The sequence below is a fragment of the Littorina saxatilis genome, linkage group LG13 (assembly GCF_037325665.1).
Source record: "Littorina saxatilis isolate snail1 linkage group LG13, US_GU_Lsax_2.0, whole genome shotgun sequence".
Lineage (NCBI taxonomy): Eukaryota > Metazoa > Mollusca > Gastropoda > Littorinimorpha > Littorinidae > Littorina > Littorina saxatilis.
The window spans coordinates 30583413-30606028 of NC_090257.1; the positions used below are offsets into that span (position 1 = coordinate 30583413).

The 22616-nt window shown below is 44.9% G+C and overlaps 1 protein-coding gene across 1 annotated transcript; it reads left to right on the forward strand.

The window, feature by feature from the left end:
- The first annotated feature begins 146 nt into the window (after positions 1-146).
- LOC138946006 (ATP synthase subunits region ORF 7-like) lies at positions 147-4390 on the forward strand. The gene is made up of 3 exons (XM_070317550.1): positions 147-231; positions 2936-2986; positions 3396-4390. The coding sequence occupies exons 2-3, from the start codon at positions 2950-2952 to the stop codon at positions 3683-3685; spliced, it is 327 nt and encodes a 108-aa protein (XP_070173651.1). The 5' UTR covers positions 147-231; positions 2936-2949; the 3' UTR covers positions 3686-4390.
- Positions 4391-22616: the final 18226 nt, after the last annotated feature.

Sequence of the window (22616 nt, forward strand, 5' to 3'; positions counted from 1 at the left end):
TGATGGCTAATCGAATATGTTTCTTGTTTGAATGTTATCTTAACGAAGTATAAATCCTGATTAGTTGTTGAACAGTTTTTTTTTTTTAATGAAAGCTTCAGTGATTGCATACATCTATCAGTTTGCAATGACTGAAAACAGGGAACAAGCGGTCCGATGATCCAGACCCCTTGGCTGCAGTGGTGCAGTTGCTGGCACAGCGGGTCGCCTCCCTGGAGGCTAGTAAGACAGGTAACCAGAAAGAGAGAGAGAGAGAGAGAGAGAGAGAGAGAGACTGAGAGAGAAAGAAGGGGGGGGGGAAAGAGAGAGACGGATAAAGAGAGAGAGAGGGGGAGGGGGAGAAAGAGAGACGTAAGACGGAGAGAAAGAGAGAGAGAGAGACGGAGAAAGAGAGAGAGAGACGGAGAAAGAGAGAGAGAGCGGGAGAGAGAGAGTGAGAGAGGGAGTAAGAGAGAAAGAGTGAGAGAGAGAGAGAGAGGGGGAGAAAGAGATAGAGAGAGAGCGGGAGACAGAGAGTGAGAGAGGGAGTAAGAGAGCAAGAGTGAGAGAGAGAGAGAGGGGGGAGAAAGAGAGAGAGAGAGGGAGAGGGAGAGAGAGAGAGACAAGACAAGACAAGACAAGACAAAATCTTTATTATCGAGGGTAATAGATAAGCAAGAATATTGCTTTTTTACATCCAGCCCTCGCCCTAATAATTATAGGGTCAACAAGAACAGAAAACAGTATAATCAAATAAGTATCACATCAAACTTAATACATTATATATATATATATAGATACAAATTTAAAAAAATAAATTGTCATGCTGCATTTTAAGTACAATTTCCAATGATAAAAAGTGTCAATTTTTAACATATCTTAATTTAGATCTGCATATTATTATAATTTTGTTTAACATGCACATACAATTTAAATGAATTGATGAACCATTCAGCACATGTTTAGTTGCATTATGTGCGACATATACTTTTTTTTGAAGCTGTCTGTGTTTGTTTTATGCTTAAGAAAAATAGGCAGTGAGTTCCATAGGACCGAAATAAAGAGAGAGAGAGAGAGAGAGAGAGAGAGAGAGAGAGAGAGAGAGAGAGAGAGAGAGAGAGAGAGAGAGAGAGAGAGAGAGAGAGAGAGAGAGAGAGAACGACCGAACGAACGAACAAGCTAACGAACTACAAACGAACTTTATTTTACAAACATACAGGTTTAAGGTACAATGCCTGGTCAAACAACATGTCCTGAAACAAAGAATACAATATGCAATATTCACTAAATAATTACTTAGAAAGAGAGGTACAGAGAGAGAGAGAGAGAGAGAGAGAGAGAGAGAGAGAGAGAGAGAGAGAGAGAGAGAGAGAGAGAGAGAGAGAGAGAGAGAGAGAGAGAGAATGACAATGACAATGACAATGACAATTCTTTATTTTACGAGGGTAACAGAATAAGCATTGGTATACTTTTTTGCATCTGGCCCTCGCCCTAAAGAGGGAATAAATCTACTATAATAGTTACTACTACATACTTACATAATTAGTGAAACAGTATTAGTTTATGTACATAAGCGCATTATATGAAACATTGTAGTTTATAAATGTTCCTGACAAGGTGCAAAGCAAAAATTTGCAAGTCAATTAGAGTCAGAATACTATGCAATAGTACATCAACTCTGCAAGACAATGGATATTATGCAGAACATCATAATTTCGTGAACAAAACAATAAATCAAAAGTGAGTGACTGTGTCCCAAAGGACATAACAATCAAGAATATACTATTTTCATTAAATGGGATATATATTTGTTTTTGAAAGAATCTGTGATGGTAGCTTCCCGTAAGGCATTCGGTAGAGCGTTCCAGAGACGGCCACCTGAATAAACTAGACTAGACTTAAATAAGTCTATCCTAGGAAGAGGAGTGTTAAATTTCATTAGGTGGTGTGAATTCTTCAAAGAGAACTTTGAACAAATGGTTTGGGGTAGTTTCGGATATAATTTTATGCATAAAGATTCCTTTGTTAAAAAGCAGTCTTGACTTTAGAGGTAAGATCCCTAAATGTATGTAGTCTAACTCTGTGAGGGTAGTGTGCTTTAGTAATACTACTTTTAGTGCTCTTTTATGTAATCTGCTAAGTTGTTTTAAGGAATTTTCAGAGAGAGAGAGAGAGAGAGAGAGAGAGAGGGTGCACCTTAGAGAGAGAGAGAGAGAGAGACAGACAGACAGAGACAGACAGACAGAGAGCAGTAGGAAGACGGGATGGTGAAACGTTGGGTGGTTGACGATGCCATTGTGCACGTGTCCGATTACGAAATTGTGTTTGTTAACTTGACGTGTGTGTGTGTGTGTGTGTGTGAGTGTGTGTGTGTGTGTGTGTGTGTGTGTGTGTGTGTGTGTGTGTGTGTGTGTGTGTGCGAGCGTTCGTGTACACGTGCGTGCGACGTGTGTGTCTATCTGTGTGTGTGTGTGTGTGTGTGTGTGTGTGAGTGTGTGTGTGTGTGTGTGTGTGTGTGTGTATGTGTGTGTATGTGTGTACCTGTGTGTCGAGAATCACTTGAGAGAGAGAGAGAGAGAGAGAGAGAGAGAGAGAGAGAGAGAGAGAGAGAGAGAGAGAGAGAGAGAGAGAGAGAGAGAGAACAGGAGCAGTAGGTAGACGGGATGGTGAAACGTTGGGTGGTTAATGGTGCCATTGTGCCCGTGTCCAATTACGAAATTGTGTGTTTTTAACTGACGTGTGTGTGTGTGTGTGTGTGTGTGTATGTGTGTGTGTGTGTGTGTGTTTGTGTGTGTGTGTGTGTGTGTGTGTGTGTGTGTGTGTGTGTGTGTGTGTGTGTGTGTGTGCGAGCGTTCGTGTACATGTGCGTGCGACATGTGTGTCTATCCTGTCTATCTCTCTGTCCGACTTGTGTGTAAAATCGTGAAATATTTTCTTTCGGATATTTTTTTAACAGTTTTGGTAGCAGAAATGTCAAGCCTGAAAACCAGTCTTGCTGCAAAACGATGTAAGTTTGATTTTGTTTTCTTTTTATCTCATAGAGATCATGAACACACACACAGTCCGCGTGCAATGTGCTGTTCGTTGTTGTTGTCATTTAGTCATGCTTCACTTCAGCTGGTTTTGATACTTAGGCTTGAAGACAAAATTCGATATCGGCCACAAACTGCACACAATCTTCAGATTTATTTTCTTGTGTTTATGCACGAGCAAAGTGGCATACAAATGAAACATACATTATTCATAATCAATTGATGAATAACCCATTTTGTCCCACAAGCAATATAAAAGTCATATTTTGGTCAAAAATACAAATAACGTATAATATTCATGACGTGAGGTGGGTGATTGAGTACAGCCAGGTCACGAGTGTCTTTTGACATAAACAGGTCCGTAATGTTAGTGGGTACTTCTAGGTGAGTCGGGCTCCGAGGGTTTCGAGCCACACAACCAAAGCACCGTCACGGACATTAACGGCGGAATAACGAGGACGCACACGAAGCACGTGACCTTCTCTCCACCCTTCCCCTCCATCCCCAAGGTCACCGCCGGCATAACCTACATTGATGCTGAACACACAACGAACACCAGGATTCATACCGACGTGATTAACCTGCAGGCATCAGGCTTTGACTTGAAGGTGCAGGAATGGTTAGATTCCTACAACTACGGTGTCAACCTTATGTGGATGGCCTGTTCCAATTGAAGGCAAGGCAAGGCAAGGCAAGGCAAGGCAAGGCAAGGCAAAGGATTTATTCAAGAACCCCCATGGGGGTACATGAAAAAACAAAACCAAAATACAACAAGAAAGAAATGCAAACGGCTTCAACATATGCATAAACTCATTCCGATGAGAACAAATGGATACTCATGGACAAGAATTAACGGTATCGAAGTACCCAAAAGCTATACATTTCGGTTTTGGGTTTTCAGTTATGCCACATCGCACCTTAAAATAAGTGGCTTATCGTTCATTTGGTCAAGGTGAAGGTTGTCCTTAATGGAGACCAAATCGGACTTCGTAAATACTCTGCGTAGTCTTTTTTTTCACAGAAAATGCAATGCCCAGGCGGCTTCGTGCAGCGAACTTCTTGAAGTAGACTTCGCGAAGTCGTCTTCGCCCAAATAAACTAGATATCAGGCTTCAACGCTGTAATTTGTGCATACTGTGTTTTCTTTTGCATTGCCTTTGGTTTTGTTTTCAACCTACTTTCTTGTCACCGGGAGAAGGGTATAGGACACGCATTTGCTAAATTAAAGATTACAGATTTAGTATCTTACTTTGCAAGGGTTTTGTCCGCTAGCTTTTGTGGATGATTGCCAGCACACACACACACACACACACACACACATACACGCGCGCGCACAAACACACACAGTCAGAACGCCTTGCCTACCGGCTCACTAGAAATGTGCATGGTCAAAGTGACGGAAGTAAAATTGTGTCACTTGCTTGGTGTCAGATGTGTTGTGAATTCATGTGCATGTGTATTTGTATGTGTGTGTGTGTGTGTGTGTGTGTGTGTGTGTGTGTGTGTGTGTGTGTGTGTGTGTTTGTGTGTGTGTGTGTGTGTGTGTCATGATAAATCTTTGTACTTCATTTTCCCCTATCGTCACAAGGCGACGAGAGAGAGATGGAAAGATTTAACGTGCCAGCTTATTTCACCTTACATGAGTTATAACAACATTTCAAGTACACCACACCGGGGACTGTGTTCCGCCTTATTTCAGCTGGGCTCGTTGTTACTCCGTTTTCAGCCGGGCTTGGTGTCACGCAAACGTAAGTGTCTGCACTAAAGTACAAACTAGGTCTTCTAAAAAAACTCATTTCCGGAAACGGATGTTTTTAGCACTAATCTAAGTAATTTGTCTCTCCATTGGTGTTTGTTTTATCTGACTAGGTTTATTATGTGACCCGCATCAGCTTGAAATACTTGCGAGATGTCGTTTTTGGGCACAAAAGCTGATCAAAATGAAGAAATGATAAGCAACGGTATCATTATATGGCTTTTCTGTATCATAGGTTTGTTCTATAGTTTCTTGCTGTTATGCTGATGCTTTTTCCAGAACCTGTTTCAAGGCGTTGAGGCACGAAAAGTAAAACCAAAACCCATGTCAGTTGAGTTTTGTTCCGCGCTGGACACCCATGTGTTCCGAGCTGGTACCTCGTGTCGACTGAAAGTGTTCCGCGCTGGTCCCCCTTCTCAGCTGAGATTCGCATTTCTTGTAGCCAAATTTAACGCGTTTTGAGGGATTTTCTCTGTCACGATCGGGTGACAGAGACCAAGAAAGTGTCACTCAGTGGAGTGCCTGTTCTTGGTCGTGTATGATAGAAAGCGCCTGTGCGTGATATTGGGTTACAGCAGAGTTTGCTGACGGTGCTCAACGAGCACGGATGTTTTGTATCGCACGAGTTTTACAGTGGAGGTTTCTGCTGTCATAGCTAGGGCTGACGGTTTTTCGCTGACAGCGCACACGGGATTTTCACGGATTGAGTTTCTCGTGTCTTTTTCTGCTTGGGAGGCAGAATTGTGTATAGCTGGACTGGTTTTGTGACAAGGTCAGTCACGTGTATTTGGCTAGGTGGTCTGTCAGAGACTCAAGGACGGCACACTTGACACCCAGCGGCAGAAGGGGAAGGATCGTATACACAGTTTCTAGAGTATGATGGTTTTTCACCGAGTATTATATTCGGCACTCTAGGGGAACTTCCACGAGTTATTTCTTCTCTCTGCCACGTATTTTGCTGAGGACAAGTCGTCAACTTTCCTTCGTCGGCGATGGCTTTCGCATAAGGATTCGACAAGGGGTTCTGGACGGTTTTGGTCACTGTTGACGAACAGAGGCTGGTCCAGGGAGGAAGCGGACTTTGCTTCCATTGAGAGTACAATCATAGGCTTTTGAGGTAATAAATCATTATTTAACGCTGTTGATGAGTCTGTGTTGTGGAATGAAATACTCTCTGTTGTTCTTTCCAGGTTAGCGCATAATTTACTCTCTGTGACGCTAAAATACTAATCTGTATATGGTTTTTGCAGATAGGGAGAGAAGGACGGAAAATGACTGTTTTGTTGTTGTAAAAAGTCCATTTTGTGCAGGCCCACGTGCTCGATGAGATATTTAAAGATGACATGTTTTAAGGTGGTGGGTGAGGGGTAGCTGACATGTTTAGTGCACCGATGCTTTCTGTTTGCAGCCTTCGCTTCGTTTCGTTCGCCTCGCTTCGTTACATTCCTGTAACATCTGCACGGCTGACTCTGGCGGGAACTGTTGAAGCTGCGCTAACCAGCGGACCGGCTAACCAGCGAACCGACTAACCAGCATACCGGCTAAGCAGCAGCAGCAGAGATAAAGCTAAGTGCACCATGTCGTACGCACCCCGTTGACCACCGTTGTCTTTTCGTATCTATGATTTCATTGGAGTAGTGACAACGTGGGGTGTGTGACACCTGCACGAACTAGAGCTTTTCGAACAGAACATTCTCATTTGACTGTATTTACACGGGTTCAGCGTGTTACTATACTGTTCAAAAAAAGAAACGCATAGTTGCTACTTGCCAAATTTGTTTTATTTTTCGAAAAAATTAACAGAAAATCCAATATTTAGATTATTTGTTTGAAATTTGGTATGGACACAGTTGAATGCACACACAGTTCATTTGCATCTTCAAATCAATCAGTCAATCAATACGATTGGGTGCCGAGGCTGTCAAGTCAGTAGGGGGTGTGACTGCCTTGAGCAGCAACAACTGCCCGGCACCTTCTGGGCATGGACTGGATCAGATGCCGGATATCTTGCTGTGGGATGGTGTCCCACTCCTCCTGAAGTGCCTGCAATAGATCGCGGTGATTTGCCGGCGCTTCTTCTCGCCTGCGCACACGTCTGTCCAATTCATCCCAGAGGTGTTCTATCGGGTTCATGTCTGGCGACATGGATGGCCAGGGAAGCACCTGGACATGGTGGTCGGTGAGGAACTGGGTGGTGAGTCGTGCTGTGTGCGGGCGAGCGTTGTCCTGCTGGAATATGGCATCCTGGTCAGCCAGAAGAGGAAGGGCGTGTGGGCGCAGAATTTCCTCCACGTATCGCTGGGCAGTTATGCGCCCTTGGACGTGCACCAGGGTGCTCCTTCCAGCGGTATTGATCGCCCCCCACACCATGACGCCTCCACCACCATGAACGGGTGCCTCATCCACACAGTTGGGCGCGTAACGTTCGTTTACTCTCCGGTAGACCCTCCTCCGACCATCATGTCGCTGGAGCAGGAAGTAGGACTCGTCGCTGAACCACACGTGTCTCCAGTGATTCCGGACGGTCCAGCGAAGGTGCTGGTTGCCCCACTGCACTCGGTTCTGGCGATGGCGGCGGGTGAGGACAGCTCCTCTGTGAGGTCTGCGAGCTCTCAAACCAGCTTCATGCAGGCGGTTCCGCACGGTCTGGTCCGATAATCGGTGTGGCCCGGGGAGAGCCTGGACAGAAGATGAGGCCGACAGGAAACGATTCCGGAGGTGGCGGAGCCGTATGAAGCGGTCGTGAGCAGCAGTTGTCGCCCTTGGTCTTCCCGCTCGTGGCAAGTCAGCAACGGAGCCAGTGGCTTGAAACCTGACCCACAGTCTACTGATGGTGCTCTGGGACACGTGGAAGTGCCTGGCGATTGCACTTTGACTTTGGCCTGCTTGTAAACGACCCAATGCAATTTGGCGGTCTTCTCTGCTCAATCGGGCCATCTTTCGTCGCTGAATTGTCGTCTGATTTCTTTGTGGCGAACAATCCGCTTTTATGGGTTTTGGAAGACATGGTGAGAGCTCAATATTCCCCGAGTTTAACGAGATTACACTGAAGCATGACGAGTGGTCATGCCAAATGAGCAATTTTGACATTGTAGCCACTGATAACGCATGCGTCACGTGCAGAGCTCACTTGTGGCAATGGACGAAAGGTCGACGACCAGATAAACATTTTCTGCAGTTTGGTGGATATCCTTGTAGCCATATAACTAAATTAACCAAATATTACAAGCTATGCGTTTCTTTTTTTGAACAGTATATAATTTTCTACATACTACTGGCATTTTGTCAGTGAACACTGGTTTTTTACGTGTTGAGAACGTAAAAGGAACATATTTTGAGTGAAGGCTCGAGGGAGGTGGAGAGTTTATACATAAACAGGCGTCTGAAACTTATACTTTTGTTGACTCTATTTAATTGTATGACTGCGAGAGTGGATCGTGGTGTGGTTAGTTAATTAGTAGTAATTAACCGGTTCATAATCACCTTTAGTGATATATTGAAACGTGGCACATGGGGGCCAAGCCGGGATTTACTCAGTTAATTTCCAACTGATAAAGACCCACCAATTAAGGATAACTAAGAGCAGATAATCTCGTCAGTGCTCGACTTATTTTCTGCTTGGTGCTACCCTTTTTTGTATAGTTTTGATCATATACCACACCTTAAGCGATTCACATCTTGCAGGAAATGTAAATTGTAATTTGTGAGTTATTGTATGCGCTAACTGTGATTACTACCCTTTCCTTTGTTTGTGAATCTTTGTTGTTGTACGTTCAGAGTTTTCCGTTGCAGAGAGCTGAGCGGGGTTAGCGGATTTGTTATTCGTTTTACTCAGTTTTCTCTACATTGTTGTTTCGCATTCTGTAACAGGTTACATTTCTACCGTCTTGTTTTACTTGGATTTTTCTCCATATTTTGACTTTGTTGGAATTTTGGGGGGGAAGGGTCCGAGGACTTCTGTCCTAACCAAGGCTGTGGGAAACGCTTTGTTTCACCGCAAAAAGCAGCCGATAAAGTAGGCCACGGCTGTGGGAAACACTTTGTTTCACCGCAAAAAAAGCAGCCATAAAGTAGGCTACGCGTTTTGTTCTACACCGTTTGGATTTTTCTTCTGCATTTTCCGGTTGCTGGATTTTTGTATCCACCGCTTTCGTCACCGCGTATTCTAGCTAGAGCTGCGTTAGACTTACTTTGGTAATAAAGCTTTGCTAAAACTAACCATGGCTACAGGGGGATCTCCTACGAAGAGATTAACTTTTGAGACTCCTGGTAGCGAGGAACAGACAGAGCGAGACGCACGCGTTAGAGCGCGTAGTTTGCTTAAGCGCAAGGAGTTAGAACGTAAGGAAGACATAGAGCGACAGACGAGAAAAGAAGAGCTTGACAGACAAGAGCGACAGGCCGAACGCGAGAGACAGGAACGACAAGACGAACGTGACAGACAAGAACGGAAAGAGAAAGATGAACGAGACAGACAAGAAAAAGAACGACAGGCCGAACGACAGGCCGAACGTGACAGACAGGATAAGAAAGACGAGCTTGACAGACAAGAACGACAGGCCGAACGAGACAGACAAGAACGGAAAGAGAAAGAACAGGCTGAACTTGAGAGACAAGAACGACAGGCCGAACGAGACAGACAAGAACGGAAAGAGAAAGATGAACGTGACAGACAGGACAAACAGGCGGATCGCGAACACCAGCTAGAACTAGCTAGGCTACAGGCCGAGAAGGGTACGCTTACTCAGGCTAGCGCGCCGACGTTTGTTGCCGACCGTACGAGACTGCCGACGTTCGACGATGACAAGGACGAGCTCGACGACTTTTTACGCCGGTTTGAGCGCATTGCATCGGACCAGAAGTGGGAAGAGGCCACGTGGGCTAGCCGCCTTAGCACCTGCTTGAAAGGACGCGCATTGCAGCTCTACAACGCTTTGGAGGACGACGAGGCGAGAGACTATCAGGCACTAAAGAAGGCGTTACTCCAGCGCTTCAACCTGACTGCTGAAGCCTACAGACGACGTCTGCGTAACAGCAAGAGACTGAGCGGCGAGCTGAGTCATCAGTTTGTGGCACGCCTTAATCTCTACCTGCGGCGCTGGGTGGAGATGGCCGAGAAGAACTGGACCGTCGACGACCTTGCCGACCTCATTGTCATGGAACAACTGATGTCCAGCCTGCGACCTGAGGTGGTGACCTTCGTGCAGGAGCACCAGCCAAAGACTACTCAGGAGGCAGCCGACTGGATCAGAGTACACGAGGACGCCCAGGCGATCTCCGGCAAATCTTCAGGCTCACGGCCGGGAAAATCGGGAAATTCAGGTTCTTCAGGACCCAAGGACGGGAAGGACGATCAGGGACACAAAGGATCAAGTTCCAGAACTGACATCCAGTGTTACTACTGCAACAAGCGGGGCCACGTGAAGAAGGACTGCCACAGGAGACAGGCTGACCAGAAGGGCGTACACTTTGTTGGCAGCGAGGAGTTAAGGGACGTCACGAGCTCATGCACAATTCCACAACTCTGCGTTCCGTGCTCCAGGAAACATTTCCAGCCCCACTGCAACGTCTACGTTAACGGAGTGAAGGGCGAAGGTCTGCGGGACACAGGGGCAGACATGATAGTGGTTCGGGCGAGTCTGGTTCCAGCTATGGCCTACACAGGAGACAGCATCAGGGTGAGAATGGCCGAGGCATCTCACGCTTACGATTTGAACACGGCAGTGATCAAGGTCGTAACACCGTTGTTCACGGGAACCATTGTGGCCGTCGTCATGGACGATCCTCCATGCGACTTGCTCATTGGGAACCGGGTTCAGTTTGTGGACGGCGTCACCAGGGAGGTTCCCGTTTATCGGTCTCCCGACGTCATTTCAGTGCTCACGCGGGCACAGGCGGAGCGAGAGGACAAACCTCTCAAACCCCTACCTGCTGCACGAGCTGCCCTGGGGAACGTGACCCCCGCGCTTCTCGCGAAGGCTCAGGATTCTGACCCGACCTTAGCTACTCCTCGGGAGCACGCGAAGTCGGGGAAGGTGAAGCTGAGCGGGAAGCATGGGAGGTCAAGGTTCCTCAGGGACAAGAAGTTGCTCTACCGTGAGTTCAGCAACAAGGAAGGTGCATTCAAACAGGTTGTCGTGCCTCGCGAGTTTCGCGAGGGTGTCATGGCAACGGCACACGACTCGATTCTGGGAGGTCATCTTGGCACCAAGAAGACCACGGATCGTGTCTGGCGCCACTTTTACTGGCCAGGCATCTGCACGGATGTCCGACGTTTCTGTGCGTCCTGCGATAAGTGCCAGAAGGTGGTTGCCAAAGGAAGGGTGAGGAAGGTCCCCTTAGAGAAGATGCCGCTCATCGACGAACCCTTTCGTCGGGTGGCAGTGGACATCATCGGGCCCATCTTGCCTGCGTCTGAGGACGGAAACAGATACATTTTGACCATGGTGGACTACGCTACTCGATACCCAGAGGCGATCCCTCTGAAATCGATTGAAGCCACGCGAGTAGCTGAGGCTCTGGTTACTATGTGGTCCCGGCTGGGAATTCCATCAGAGGTACTCACCGACAGAGGCACGCAGTTCACGGGAGGAGTGATGGCGGAGGCAGCACGACTGCTATCACTGGAGCAGCACTTCACCACTCCTTACCATGCTCAGTGCAACGGACTGGTGGAAAGGTTCAATGGCACCTTGAAGACCATGCTGAGGAAACTAGCTCAGGAGAAACCACGCACGTGGGACAGGTACATCCCAGCATTGCTTTTTGCATACCGCGAGGTTCCTCAGGAGAGCTTGGGCTTTTCCCCATTCGAGCTGTTGTACGGCAGACAGGTACGCGGTCCCATGGCTATCCTGCGTCAGGCTTGGACAGACGAAGAAGCTGACGAGGAGGTGCAGACGACAGCGACCTACATCGTAGAACTCAGGAACAGGATTGAAGAGACCTGCAAACTGGCTCAAGAGAACCTGGGGAGAGCAGCACAGCGTTATGCGCGAGGATTCGACCGCAAGGCACGGCCGCGCAGCTTCAAGATTGGAGAACGGGTGTTGCTACTTTTACCTGTCAAACACAACAAGCTACAACTGCAGTGGCAAGGACCTTTTGAGGTGACAGCGAAAGTGGGCCAGAACGACTACAGGATCGTCATGAACGGGAAAGCACGCCTGTATCACGCCAACCTGCTGCGCGCCTACATAGAGAGGACTGCCTACGGGGAAAAGGACAAAGTGACAGAAGCAGTTGCTGTCGTGATGGACGAGACAACGGGAGAACAGGGAGGAGGACGTGTACCAGTTTGTCCGCTGGAGGCTAGTGAGGATCACACAGACGTGCACATCTCACCTGATCTTGGGGACGACCAGCAGGCGGACTTGCAAGAGATCCTGAAGGATGCAGCACGGGTCCTTACAGACATACCACTTCAGACGCATCTAGAGGAGTTTACCTTCGACTTGCTGGAGAAGCAGCCAGTGAGGACGAAGCAGTATCCCATGCCTCATGCCCAGAAGGAGGTGGTCAGGAAGGAAATCGCCGACATGACGAAGTTGGGCGTCATCGAGCCAGCGAACTCTCCCTACAGTTCACCAATTGTGCTTGTGAAGAAGAAGGATGGACGCGTCAGGTTCTGTGTCGACTACCGGAAGCTGAACAAGATTACGGCGTTTGACGCGGAACCCATGCCTGATGTGGACTACCTCTTCAGTCACTTGGCCAAGGCCAAGTACTTTTCCAAACTGGACCTCACCAAGGGGTACTGGCAAATCCCAGTTGCCGAGGAAGATCGCCCAAAGACTGCATTTACCACTCCATTCGGCCAGTTCCAGTGGACAGTCATGCCTTTTGGTCTACAGAATGCAGGTGCCGTCTTCACTCGCATGATGAGGAAACTTTTGGAACCTTTGAAGCGCGAGGACATCAGCAGTTTCATCGACGATGTGCTGATCGCGACAGAGACATGGACTGAACATCTCGACGCCCTGCGCGACGTGTTCGGAAGGTTGAAGGACGGAAATCTGGGAGCTAAACCGTCCAAGTGCTACTTGGGATTTCGGGAATTGTCTTTCCTGGGTCATGTTGTCGGCGAGGGATTGCTCGTTCCAGAGGACGACAAGATCCAGAAGATTCGGGAGGCGGAGCCACCGCGCACGAAGAAAGAAGTCAGGTCTTTCCTGGGCCTAGCCAGCTTCTACAGACGCTTCATCCCGCACTTTGCCGAAATCGCACTACCACTGACCAACCTTACCAAGAAACTACAACCGACCGTTGTAGTGTGGACTGAGGAATGCAGCTCCGCATTCAACACCCTGAAGAGGCGACTCACCAGTCAGCCTATTCTCCGACTACCAGACCTGAACAAGGACTTCGTGCTGAGGACAGACGCTTCAGGGAAGGGACTTGGGGCAGTGTTGCTTCAGGAGACAGAGGGGTTTTTGCACCCTGTTTGCTTCGCCAGCCGTAAGCTGACCTCGGCCGAGGCAGCGTATGCAACGGTTGAACGCGAGTGTCTCGCCATTGTCTGGGGCATCCAGAAGTTCGAAGCATACCTGTACGGACGACCTTTCTGTCTGGAGACGGACCATCAACCTCTGCAATATCTTCAGGTTGCAAGGTTGGCAAACGCCAGACTTATGCGCTGGGCGTTGATTCTCCAACCGTACCAATTCACGGTACGCGTCATTCCAGGCGCCAACAATGTTGGAGCTGACTTTCTCTCTCGGGCTGTAGAGGAGAACATGACTGTGAGCGAAACCGAGGTTTCGTCTTGAAGAGGGGAGGTGTGTCACGATCGGGTGACAGAGACCAAGAAAGTGTCACTCAGTGGAGTGCCTGTTCTTGGTCGTGTATGATAGAAAGCGCCTGTGCGTGATATTGGGTTACAGCAGAGTTTGCTGACGGTGCTCAACGAGCACGGATGTTTTGTATCGCACGAGTTTTACAGTGGAGGTTTCTGCTGTCATAGCTAGGGCTGACGGTTTTTCGCTGACAGCGCACACGGGATTTTCACGGATTGAGTTTCTCGTGTCTTTTTCTGCTTGGGAGGCAGAATTGTGTATAGCTGGACTGGTTTTGTGACAAGGTCAGTCACGTGTATTTGGCTAGGTGGTCTGTCAGAGACTCAAGGACGGCACACTTGACACCCAGCGGCAGAAGGGGAAGGATCGTATACACAGTTTCTAGAGTATGATGGTTTTTCACCGAGTATTATATTCGGCACTCTAGGGGAACTTCCACGAGTTATTTCTTCTCTCTGCCACGTATTTTGCTGAGGACAAGTCGTCAACTTTCCTTCGTCGGCGATGGCTTTCGCATAAGGATTCGACAAGGGGTTCTGGACGGTTTTGGTCACTGTTGACGAACAGAGGCTGGTCCAGGGAGGAAGCGGACTTTGCTTCCATTGAGAGTACAATCATAGGCTTTTGAGGTAATAAATCATTATTTAACGCTGTTGATGAGTCTGTGTTGTGGAATGAAATACTCTCTGTTGTTCTTTCCAGGTTAGCGCATAATTTACTCTCTGTGACGCTAAAATACTAATCTGTATATGGTTTTTGCAGATAGGGAGAGAAGGACGGAAAATGACTGTTTTGTTGTTGTAAAAAGTCCATTTTGTGCAGGCCCACGTGCTCGATGAGATATTTAAAGATGACATGTTTTAAGGTGGTGGGTGAGGGGTAGCTGACATGTTTAGTGCACCGATGCTTTCTGTTTGCAGCCTTCGCTTCGTTTCGTTCGCCTCGCTTCGTTACATTCCTGTAACATCTGCACGGCTGACTCTGGCGGGAACTGTTGAAGCTGCGCTAACCAGCGGACCGGCTAACCAGCGAACCGGCTAACCAGCGGACCGGCTAACCAGCGAACCGACTAACCAGCATACCGGCTAAGCAGCAGCAGCAGAGATAAAGCTAAGTGCACCATGTCGTACGCACCCCGTTGACCACCGTTGTCTTTTCGTATCTATGATTTCATTGGAGTAGTGACAACGTGGGGTGTGTGACACCTGCACGAACTAGAGCTTTTCGAACAGAACATTCTCATTTGACTGTATTTACACGGGTTCAGCGTGTTACTATAATTTTCTACATACTACTGGCATTTTGTCAGTGAACACTGGTTTTTTACGTGTTGAGAACGTAAAAGGAACATATTTTGAGTGAAGGCTCGAGGGAGGTGGAGAGTTTATACATAAACAGGCGTCTGAAACTTATACTTTTGTTGACTCTATTTAATTGTATGACTGCGAGAGTGGATCGTGGTGTGGTTAGTTAATTAGTAGTAATTAACCGGTTCATAATCACCTTTAGTGATATATTGAAACGTGACATTCTCAACAGTTGGAGATGTCAGCTGTTACCCTGGGTATTTTTCTGGATGTCAGCAGTGAGGTAGAGGTGGCCTAAAGCACAAGTGCTGGTCTGCCATTGAAGTCAACCCCAAAGCGGCCACAACCGCATTGTGGAAAGAGCCACGGTAACACCAGAGCTTTATCAAGACATATGAGACTGCACCATGAAGATAATTTTAGTTTTGAGTGCCAAATCTGTCACAGGCGCTTTAGAGAAGCATCTCATTTGCACGCACATACAAACTCTGTCTATCTGAAAACCAAGCCATACTCTTGTTTTCAGTGCAACAAGAAATTTGCTGACAAGAGTAATATGTCAGCCCCAAAAGGCACAGGTGTATAGCTATAAATGCTCGGACCGCTTGTGAACACTGTTCCAAGACCTACCACAGCAAGAAAAGCCTGCATGATCATGAAAAGCGCGTGCACTTTAATCTTGGCTATTCTTGTGCAAAATGTTCGGCGCAGTTCAAGTTTAGAACACAGCCGTCGCGTCATGCCAGAAAGTGCACGATCTAACTTTGTGCACTTTGATGCCGTGATTCTTAATTTGATTCAATTGTTTGTACAGGCAATTTTAGCCAGGAGAGTAAAAACAATTTCTACAATTCTTTCCGTTTGGTTTTTATGAAAGGGTAATGGGTAGGCTATAGGGTGCGCGTGTTTGTGTGTGTGTGTGTGTGTGTGTGTGTGTGTGTGTGTGTGTGTGTGTGTGTGTGTGTGTGCTTGTGTGTGTGTGTGTGTGTGCAAGTACAGAAGAATTCATTCCGTTGCTGTCCAAATGTGGTTGATAATCATACATTTTTCGTTTTTTTCTTGCTGTTGTTGTGTTTTATTCTCTACATTTGTGAAGATGTAGTTTTATTTTAACCATACTGATGTCATGTGGGCACGATATGTTTTACAATGCAGGTAACTCTGTTTGATTTGTTAACGTGTACTTTTCTTAATAATGGATGTTTGTTTTCCTTTTATGCTATATTTTACGTTTGTTTGCTCAATGGACACATTCAGAAAAATTCAGGAAAAAAAGATGTTAGCACATCATCAACTACAACTTTTACGTCACACGTTTGGCAAGTTTTAAACGTCGTGATATCCAACTTGTAAAATGAATTCTTGAATGCGATCGCACTGAAGCCAAATACATTTGTTTCTAAATGTTCTACTCGTGTACAATGTCAGCAAAGTAAACGATCAGGAAAAGGCGTGGGCTAAGCAAAAGCGAAGTTGTATTTGCTGTTTCTATGAACTTATAAATGACTGTTGGAGAGTTTTTATTAGCACTGAAGAGAGAAGGAATTCCCGCATACGTTTTAGTCAGACTGAATCGATGTTTTCCAAATAATAGTCATTCGAAGGCAGGTATTGGCAAATAAATTTATTATGGTTTGCTAATACTCAAAACACAGCAGTGAGCAGTATGAGAGATGAGCTTGGACGTGCTTTCTATCTCAAGTGACTGTCTGCAATTAGATCAATCGTCTGCTACGCGTTGCAGTTTCTTGTGTAGTGAATCTGGACCACGTTAATGGCGTGCTCCAACTGAGCTGCCTCACAGGGCCCGTAAAACAAGTCGCTGAAACGATGTTATAATTTTCAGTCAATCTGTCGACATTAGGGTCTTAATCTTCATTGAGACTACTAAAGCGTGACTAGCCGAAACCCGTAATAGACCGTGACGGGATCAACTGGTCTTGCCGGAAAATGCGAAACCGTTCTTCTTATTTGCGTAAAACGGGTTTTCTCTTATTTCAGAGTACATTTAAACAAAAAACAAAAACGAAAATATTTCTATACATATAATTTAACGTTCCAACAACATACCTTTCTTGTTTTTTGATTCAATGAATATTGATTAAACAAAAGACAATGAAATCACTGTTATGATTTGTATGATGTGTGACAACAGTTTAAATGAATTTGAATGGTAAAATGTGGTCAGGACAATGGAGACTCCATTTTTTACAAAATATTATATTGTGGGGGCATTTTCTCGACGAAATCATATGTATAATTGTACCATCTGTTCAGCTGATTTCTGTGAATCTGCACAAGTACACATATACACCCTGACCTCCTATCGATTCCTAGTCTCTGGCATCAAATACTCAGTCACACTTGACTTAACAGTAAAAATCAAGAATATCCAACGTTTTACCGTTGGCCATAAGCGTATACATGTTCCATAAACAGTCCATACATTACCTGTTCTTGTTTGCTTGTTTTTTGTTATTTATTCAGATCTTTTTGATTTTTTGCTTTTAGCAGTCGCACTGATACTGCAAAAGATAGAAAGACCACACCCATTAGAACCCTGCTTCCATCCTTTCGGTATGGCTTGCTAACGATTTCGTTTCAAAATTGCGTCGTCAGTGACAAAGATTGAGATGAAACTGGATCGCTTATTTTGTGTAATTCTGTGTCTGTTTGATGTTAATTTATTCCATGCGTTCGTACTATGTGTGTGTGTGTGTGTGTGTGTGTGTGTGTGTGTGTTTGTGTGTGTGCGTGCGTGCGTGCTCAGTTGCGAGCGCGTGCGTGTGGTTAGTGCGTGTGTGCGTGCGCGCCGGCGCGTGCGTGCGGTTTGTGCGTGTGTGTGTGCGTGCGTGCATGCATGCGGGTGCAGGTATGTGTGAGTGTGTCTATGGTCACATGCACAAGTCACAAGGCTATCAGGCAATTTAACAGAGGTGTGTTTTGCGCTGAGATTAATGATAACAATATTATGAGTAAAAAGACCTGATCGAATCAGATACACATTGCAAATCTAACACCGATCAGCGTAAAATGCACAAACACCTCGATCTTGGAGATGAGATTCATAACAGCGAAGTGTTAAAAAATGATACAAATAACTAATATTGCTCGACAAACACCTGCGCTGCACGATATTAATTTGCCTTTACCTTTTTACATTCTGACAAGTTTTGAATAAATGTTTTCAGATGACTGTGAATAGAGACGAGGGTGGTGATGCTGGTAGTGGTGGTGGTGGTGTGTGTGTGTGTGTGTGTGGAGGAAACTACTGGACCGATCTTCATGAAACTTTGCATTTTGATAATTGTCATTGATGACGTCATATCCGTCTTTTTGTGAAAGTTGATTGTGTTCGTGCAATTGAGCATTGCTACCAATCATGCGCAAAGTAAAACAAGAAAAAAAAAACGTGGAACTAAATGTACTGAATTTTATTCATAAACATTCCTCATTCGATTCGTTCATAATTAGCTTACTCTAAACACCTGCATGGCAACAGGGATAAGTAAGTTTGACAAAACAATAACATGTACAACACAGTGTAGATTGTTCGTAACAACTTCAGATTATGAATTAAAAACAAGTGTTTTTCTCGTGTCCCTGTGGCAGAACATGACACTTCGACCACTGTAGATTTGACGGGTAAATATATATTTAACCTAATTTCTTGGTTAAAACTTGTCTAAATTTATAAATTCTTTCTTAAAAAATATCAATTCTACACTTTGGCCTTAAATCAAAGTGTTTCCCTTCATAGATATCCTCTTGGGTTTGTCAGATGAGGGTAGTCTCCCATGCCAACAGAAGCTACCATTCAGAGAATGGTTTGCTTCTTAGTTGGATACCATGGGTTGACAACTCTCGCCATCAGTACCACCTGACCACTGATGAGACACAATAGTGTCGAAACACGTGTCTGGTCTAGGTACAAATACAATGGTCCTCCTCAGGACTAGATTACCTTGCGATACGTCCCCCACAAAGGGACTTTGCTCTGTAAATCTCGGTCCCCCTTGAGGAGGGTCTGATGCTCCCAATAGGCTGTCTGTGAAGGGATACTTATTTCTCTCTCTTTCTCTGCTAAGAGATTTTAACAAATCTCGGAAGAAAGTCTCTGCTGACTTTCAATTGTTTCTTTCACAATTTCTGATGTTTTATAATGTGGTCACCGTGAAAGTTGCATCGCCTTTAAAGCGATCCAATTGAATAAAGCAGAAAACTTCTTCTTTACCAAGTCCTGTGTTGAACAGCAGTGAAAAGTTGACCGCTTTTCCTGTTTAACCTTTTCAAAATTAGATCTAACTTGTTCGCGTATCCATTTCTGGATCTGCAGGCTGGTACAGAGTTACCTCCCTTTAGGCTTTTTCAAATTTCCCTTGTTTTAACCTAATTTCTTGGTTAAAACTTGTCTAAATTTATAAATTCTTTCTTAAAAAATATCAATTCTACACTTTGGCCTTAAATCAAAGTGTTTCCCTTCATAGATATCCTCTTGGGTTTGTCAGATGAGGGTAGTCTCCCATGCCAACAGAAGCTACCATTCAGAGAATGGTTTGCTTCTTAGTTGGATACCATGGGTTGACAACTCTCGCCATCAGTACCACCTGACAACTGATCAGACACTATGGTGTCGAAACACGTGTGTGGTTTAGGTACTAAAACAATGGTCCCCCTCAGGACTAGATTACCTTGAGATACGTCCCCCACAAAGGGACTTTGCTCTGTAAATCTCGGTCCCCCTTGAGGAGGGTCTGATGCTCCCAATAGGCTGTCTGTGAAGGGATACTTATTTCTCTCTCTTTCTCTGCTAAGAGATTTTAACAAATCTCGGAAGAAAGTCTCTGCTGACTTTCAATTGTTTCTTTCACAATTTCTGATGTTTTATAATGTGGTCACCGTGAAAGTTGCATCGCCTTTAAAGCGATCCAATTGAATAAAGCAGAAAACTTCTTCTTTACCAAGTCCTGTGTTGAACAGCAGTGAAAAGTTGACCGCTTTTCCTGTTTAACCTTTTCAAAATTAGATCTAACTTATTCGCGTATCCATTTTTGGATCTGCAGGCTGGTACAGAGTTACCTCCCTTTAGGCTTTTTCAAATTTCCCTTGTTTTAACCTAATTTCTTGGTTAAAACTTGTCTAAATTTATAAATTCTTTCTTAAAAAATATCAATTCTACACTTTGGCCTTAAATCAAAGTGTTTCCCTTCATAGATATCCTCTTGGGTTTGTCAGATGAGGGTAGTCTCCCATGCCAACAGAAGCTACCATTCAGAGAATGGTTTGCTTCTTAGTTGGATACCATGGGTTGACAACTCTCGCCATCAGTACCACCTGACCACTGATGAGACACAATAGTGTCGAAACACGTGTCTGGTCTAGGTACAAATACAATGGTCCTCCTCAGGACTAGATTACCTTGCGATACGTCCCCCACAAAGGGACTTTGCTCTGTAAATCTCGGTCCCCCTTGAGGAGGGTCTGATGCTCCCAATAGGCTATCTGTGAAGGGACACTTATTTCTCTCTCTTTCTCTGCTTAGAGATTGTAACAAATCTCGGAAGAAAGTCTCAGCTGACTTTCAATTGTTTCTTTCACAATTTCTGATGTTTTATATATATGTGTGTGTGTGTGTGTGTGTGTGGGTAATGTGTGTGTAATGTGTGCGTGTGTGTCTAATGTGTGTCTAATGTGTGTGTGTGTGTGTGTGTGTGTGAATGAGAGGGTGTGAGGGTGTAGGTGTTTGTGCGTGCGAGCGCATTTGTTTTCTGTCTTTATTAAAAAGAGAATGTAAACTGCAGAAGGTCTGCAGGCGCGGATACGGTGAACTGTGAAAGGCACGAACACGTGAAAAAAAGAAGGCACAATATACGAACATAGTAACTTGCGTAGTTGATGATACCACAGATGTACACTCAATATCTAACAAACATACGTTGAACTCTTTTAAAACACAACACACACACACACACACACACACACACACACACACACACACACACACACACACACACACACACACACACACACATTCTCGTTAGGCAATTGTTCTCACATAGTTTCTCACCTCATATTTACAAATCGTCTGATTATTTTTTGATAAATACCAACAACAAATGACAATAAATAATTCACCATTCAAATTATCGTTGTCTTTTTACATTCCGGTGAGCATTTTCTAAACAGACGTACATAATAACCCCGTTTCTCGCAGGATATGTCACACAACTGTACAATATACAAAAACAATCTTTAACAATATCAACAAAGCTTGCTTGTTGCTCATTCAAAGTTTTAAATTTTCTCTTATCACATTTATTACAGCAATGACGATGGTGGACATTCTGGTCACATGATGACATTCTCCCTTTAAGTTAAACTCCCGAATTTCTGGAGTCTGGGGCTCCATGTCTGGGGCCGGGGCTCAATGATCTCGTTAGAACGCTTACCCCAAAGTGTTAAGATGATCCATTTTTCATTGTCACGGTGACTACTTTCACTTTATTTTACTTTCATTTCGTTTTTATTGCAAGATCGTATTGCTATGTTGCTTTCACTACTGGTCGAGGATAATCTCCCTAATGTTAGCTGCCGAGTTCTGAAAAACTCCATGGTTTTGTTGAAACGCTTACCCCAAAGTGTTAAAATGATCTATTTTCAGCGTCACGGCGACTATACTTTTATATTTTACTTCTTTTTGCTTGCATCGAAGAATCGAGCTGTGTCGCTGCTTTCACTGCTGAGCGCAACAATCTCTCTTATTTTAGCTCTCGAGTTGTGTAGGAGTCCATGATTTGAACAAAACACATAACCAAAAGTGTTTTTGAGAACCTTTTTTCTGGATGAAGTCGGGGTGATGCCAATCATTAATTACTGCGTCACTACTTCTTGTTTCCATCGTAGAATTGCAGTGTTTCATTTCTTTCGTAAAATTGATTCTGTCTGACCAATGCACTGTTGAGAAAGACTCTGATGTGTCAATAATGTTAAAAGATATCTCATTACGAACAGTGTTTGTTTTAAGAAACAGACAAGCATGTGAAAGGAAAATTCTTCTATACAAAGGTATAGTACAAAACTTTCAAAATATTTCATCCACAAAAACAAACGCATTGTATTATTACATTGAAGTCAAGTACATGTTCGTCCAGTCGGCAAGATGTCATATAAGTGCACGTGGCTTTAACTGAACAGAGACGCCTATTTGCACAGCCAGCCGCTAACAAAAACAAGAAATAAAAGGTCGGCTGCGGAGGCCTCTGAAGTAGTCATCTATGTATATTAAGGCAAGCACAGTTAATGAGACCACTCACAGTATTCTGTAAAAAGAGCTGTCTTTAATTAAGCCCGAAGTCTATTGCGCGGAGACTTCGCGAAGTCTTCTTACCAAAACTTCAGGGCCAAAGGTTCGTGTAGCCAGTTTTGAGAAGTAGACTTCGCCAAAATAATGTAAGGCTTCAAGACTCCTTTTCCCAAGAAGTATACTTAACATTTACAAAAGAAAGTCAGATACCTAAATGGACTGAGAACGTGTCCTTATTTGTTGATTCTTATTTCTTGCTGGGATTTGCTTCCTGCTACAATGATTTGAACGAACACACCTAATATCTAAAATAGACGACGTTCAGGAAAACCTCGGGTTTGTATGGGTTGTTTCTCTTTAAAACTGTGATGCACGCTTTACTACGTGACTTTACAGGCCAATAGTGAGGGGCTTGTTTGTTTGTTTGTTTGTTTGTTTGCTTAA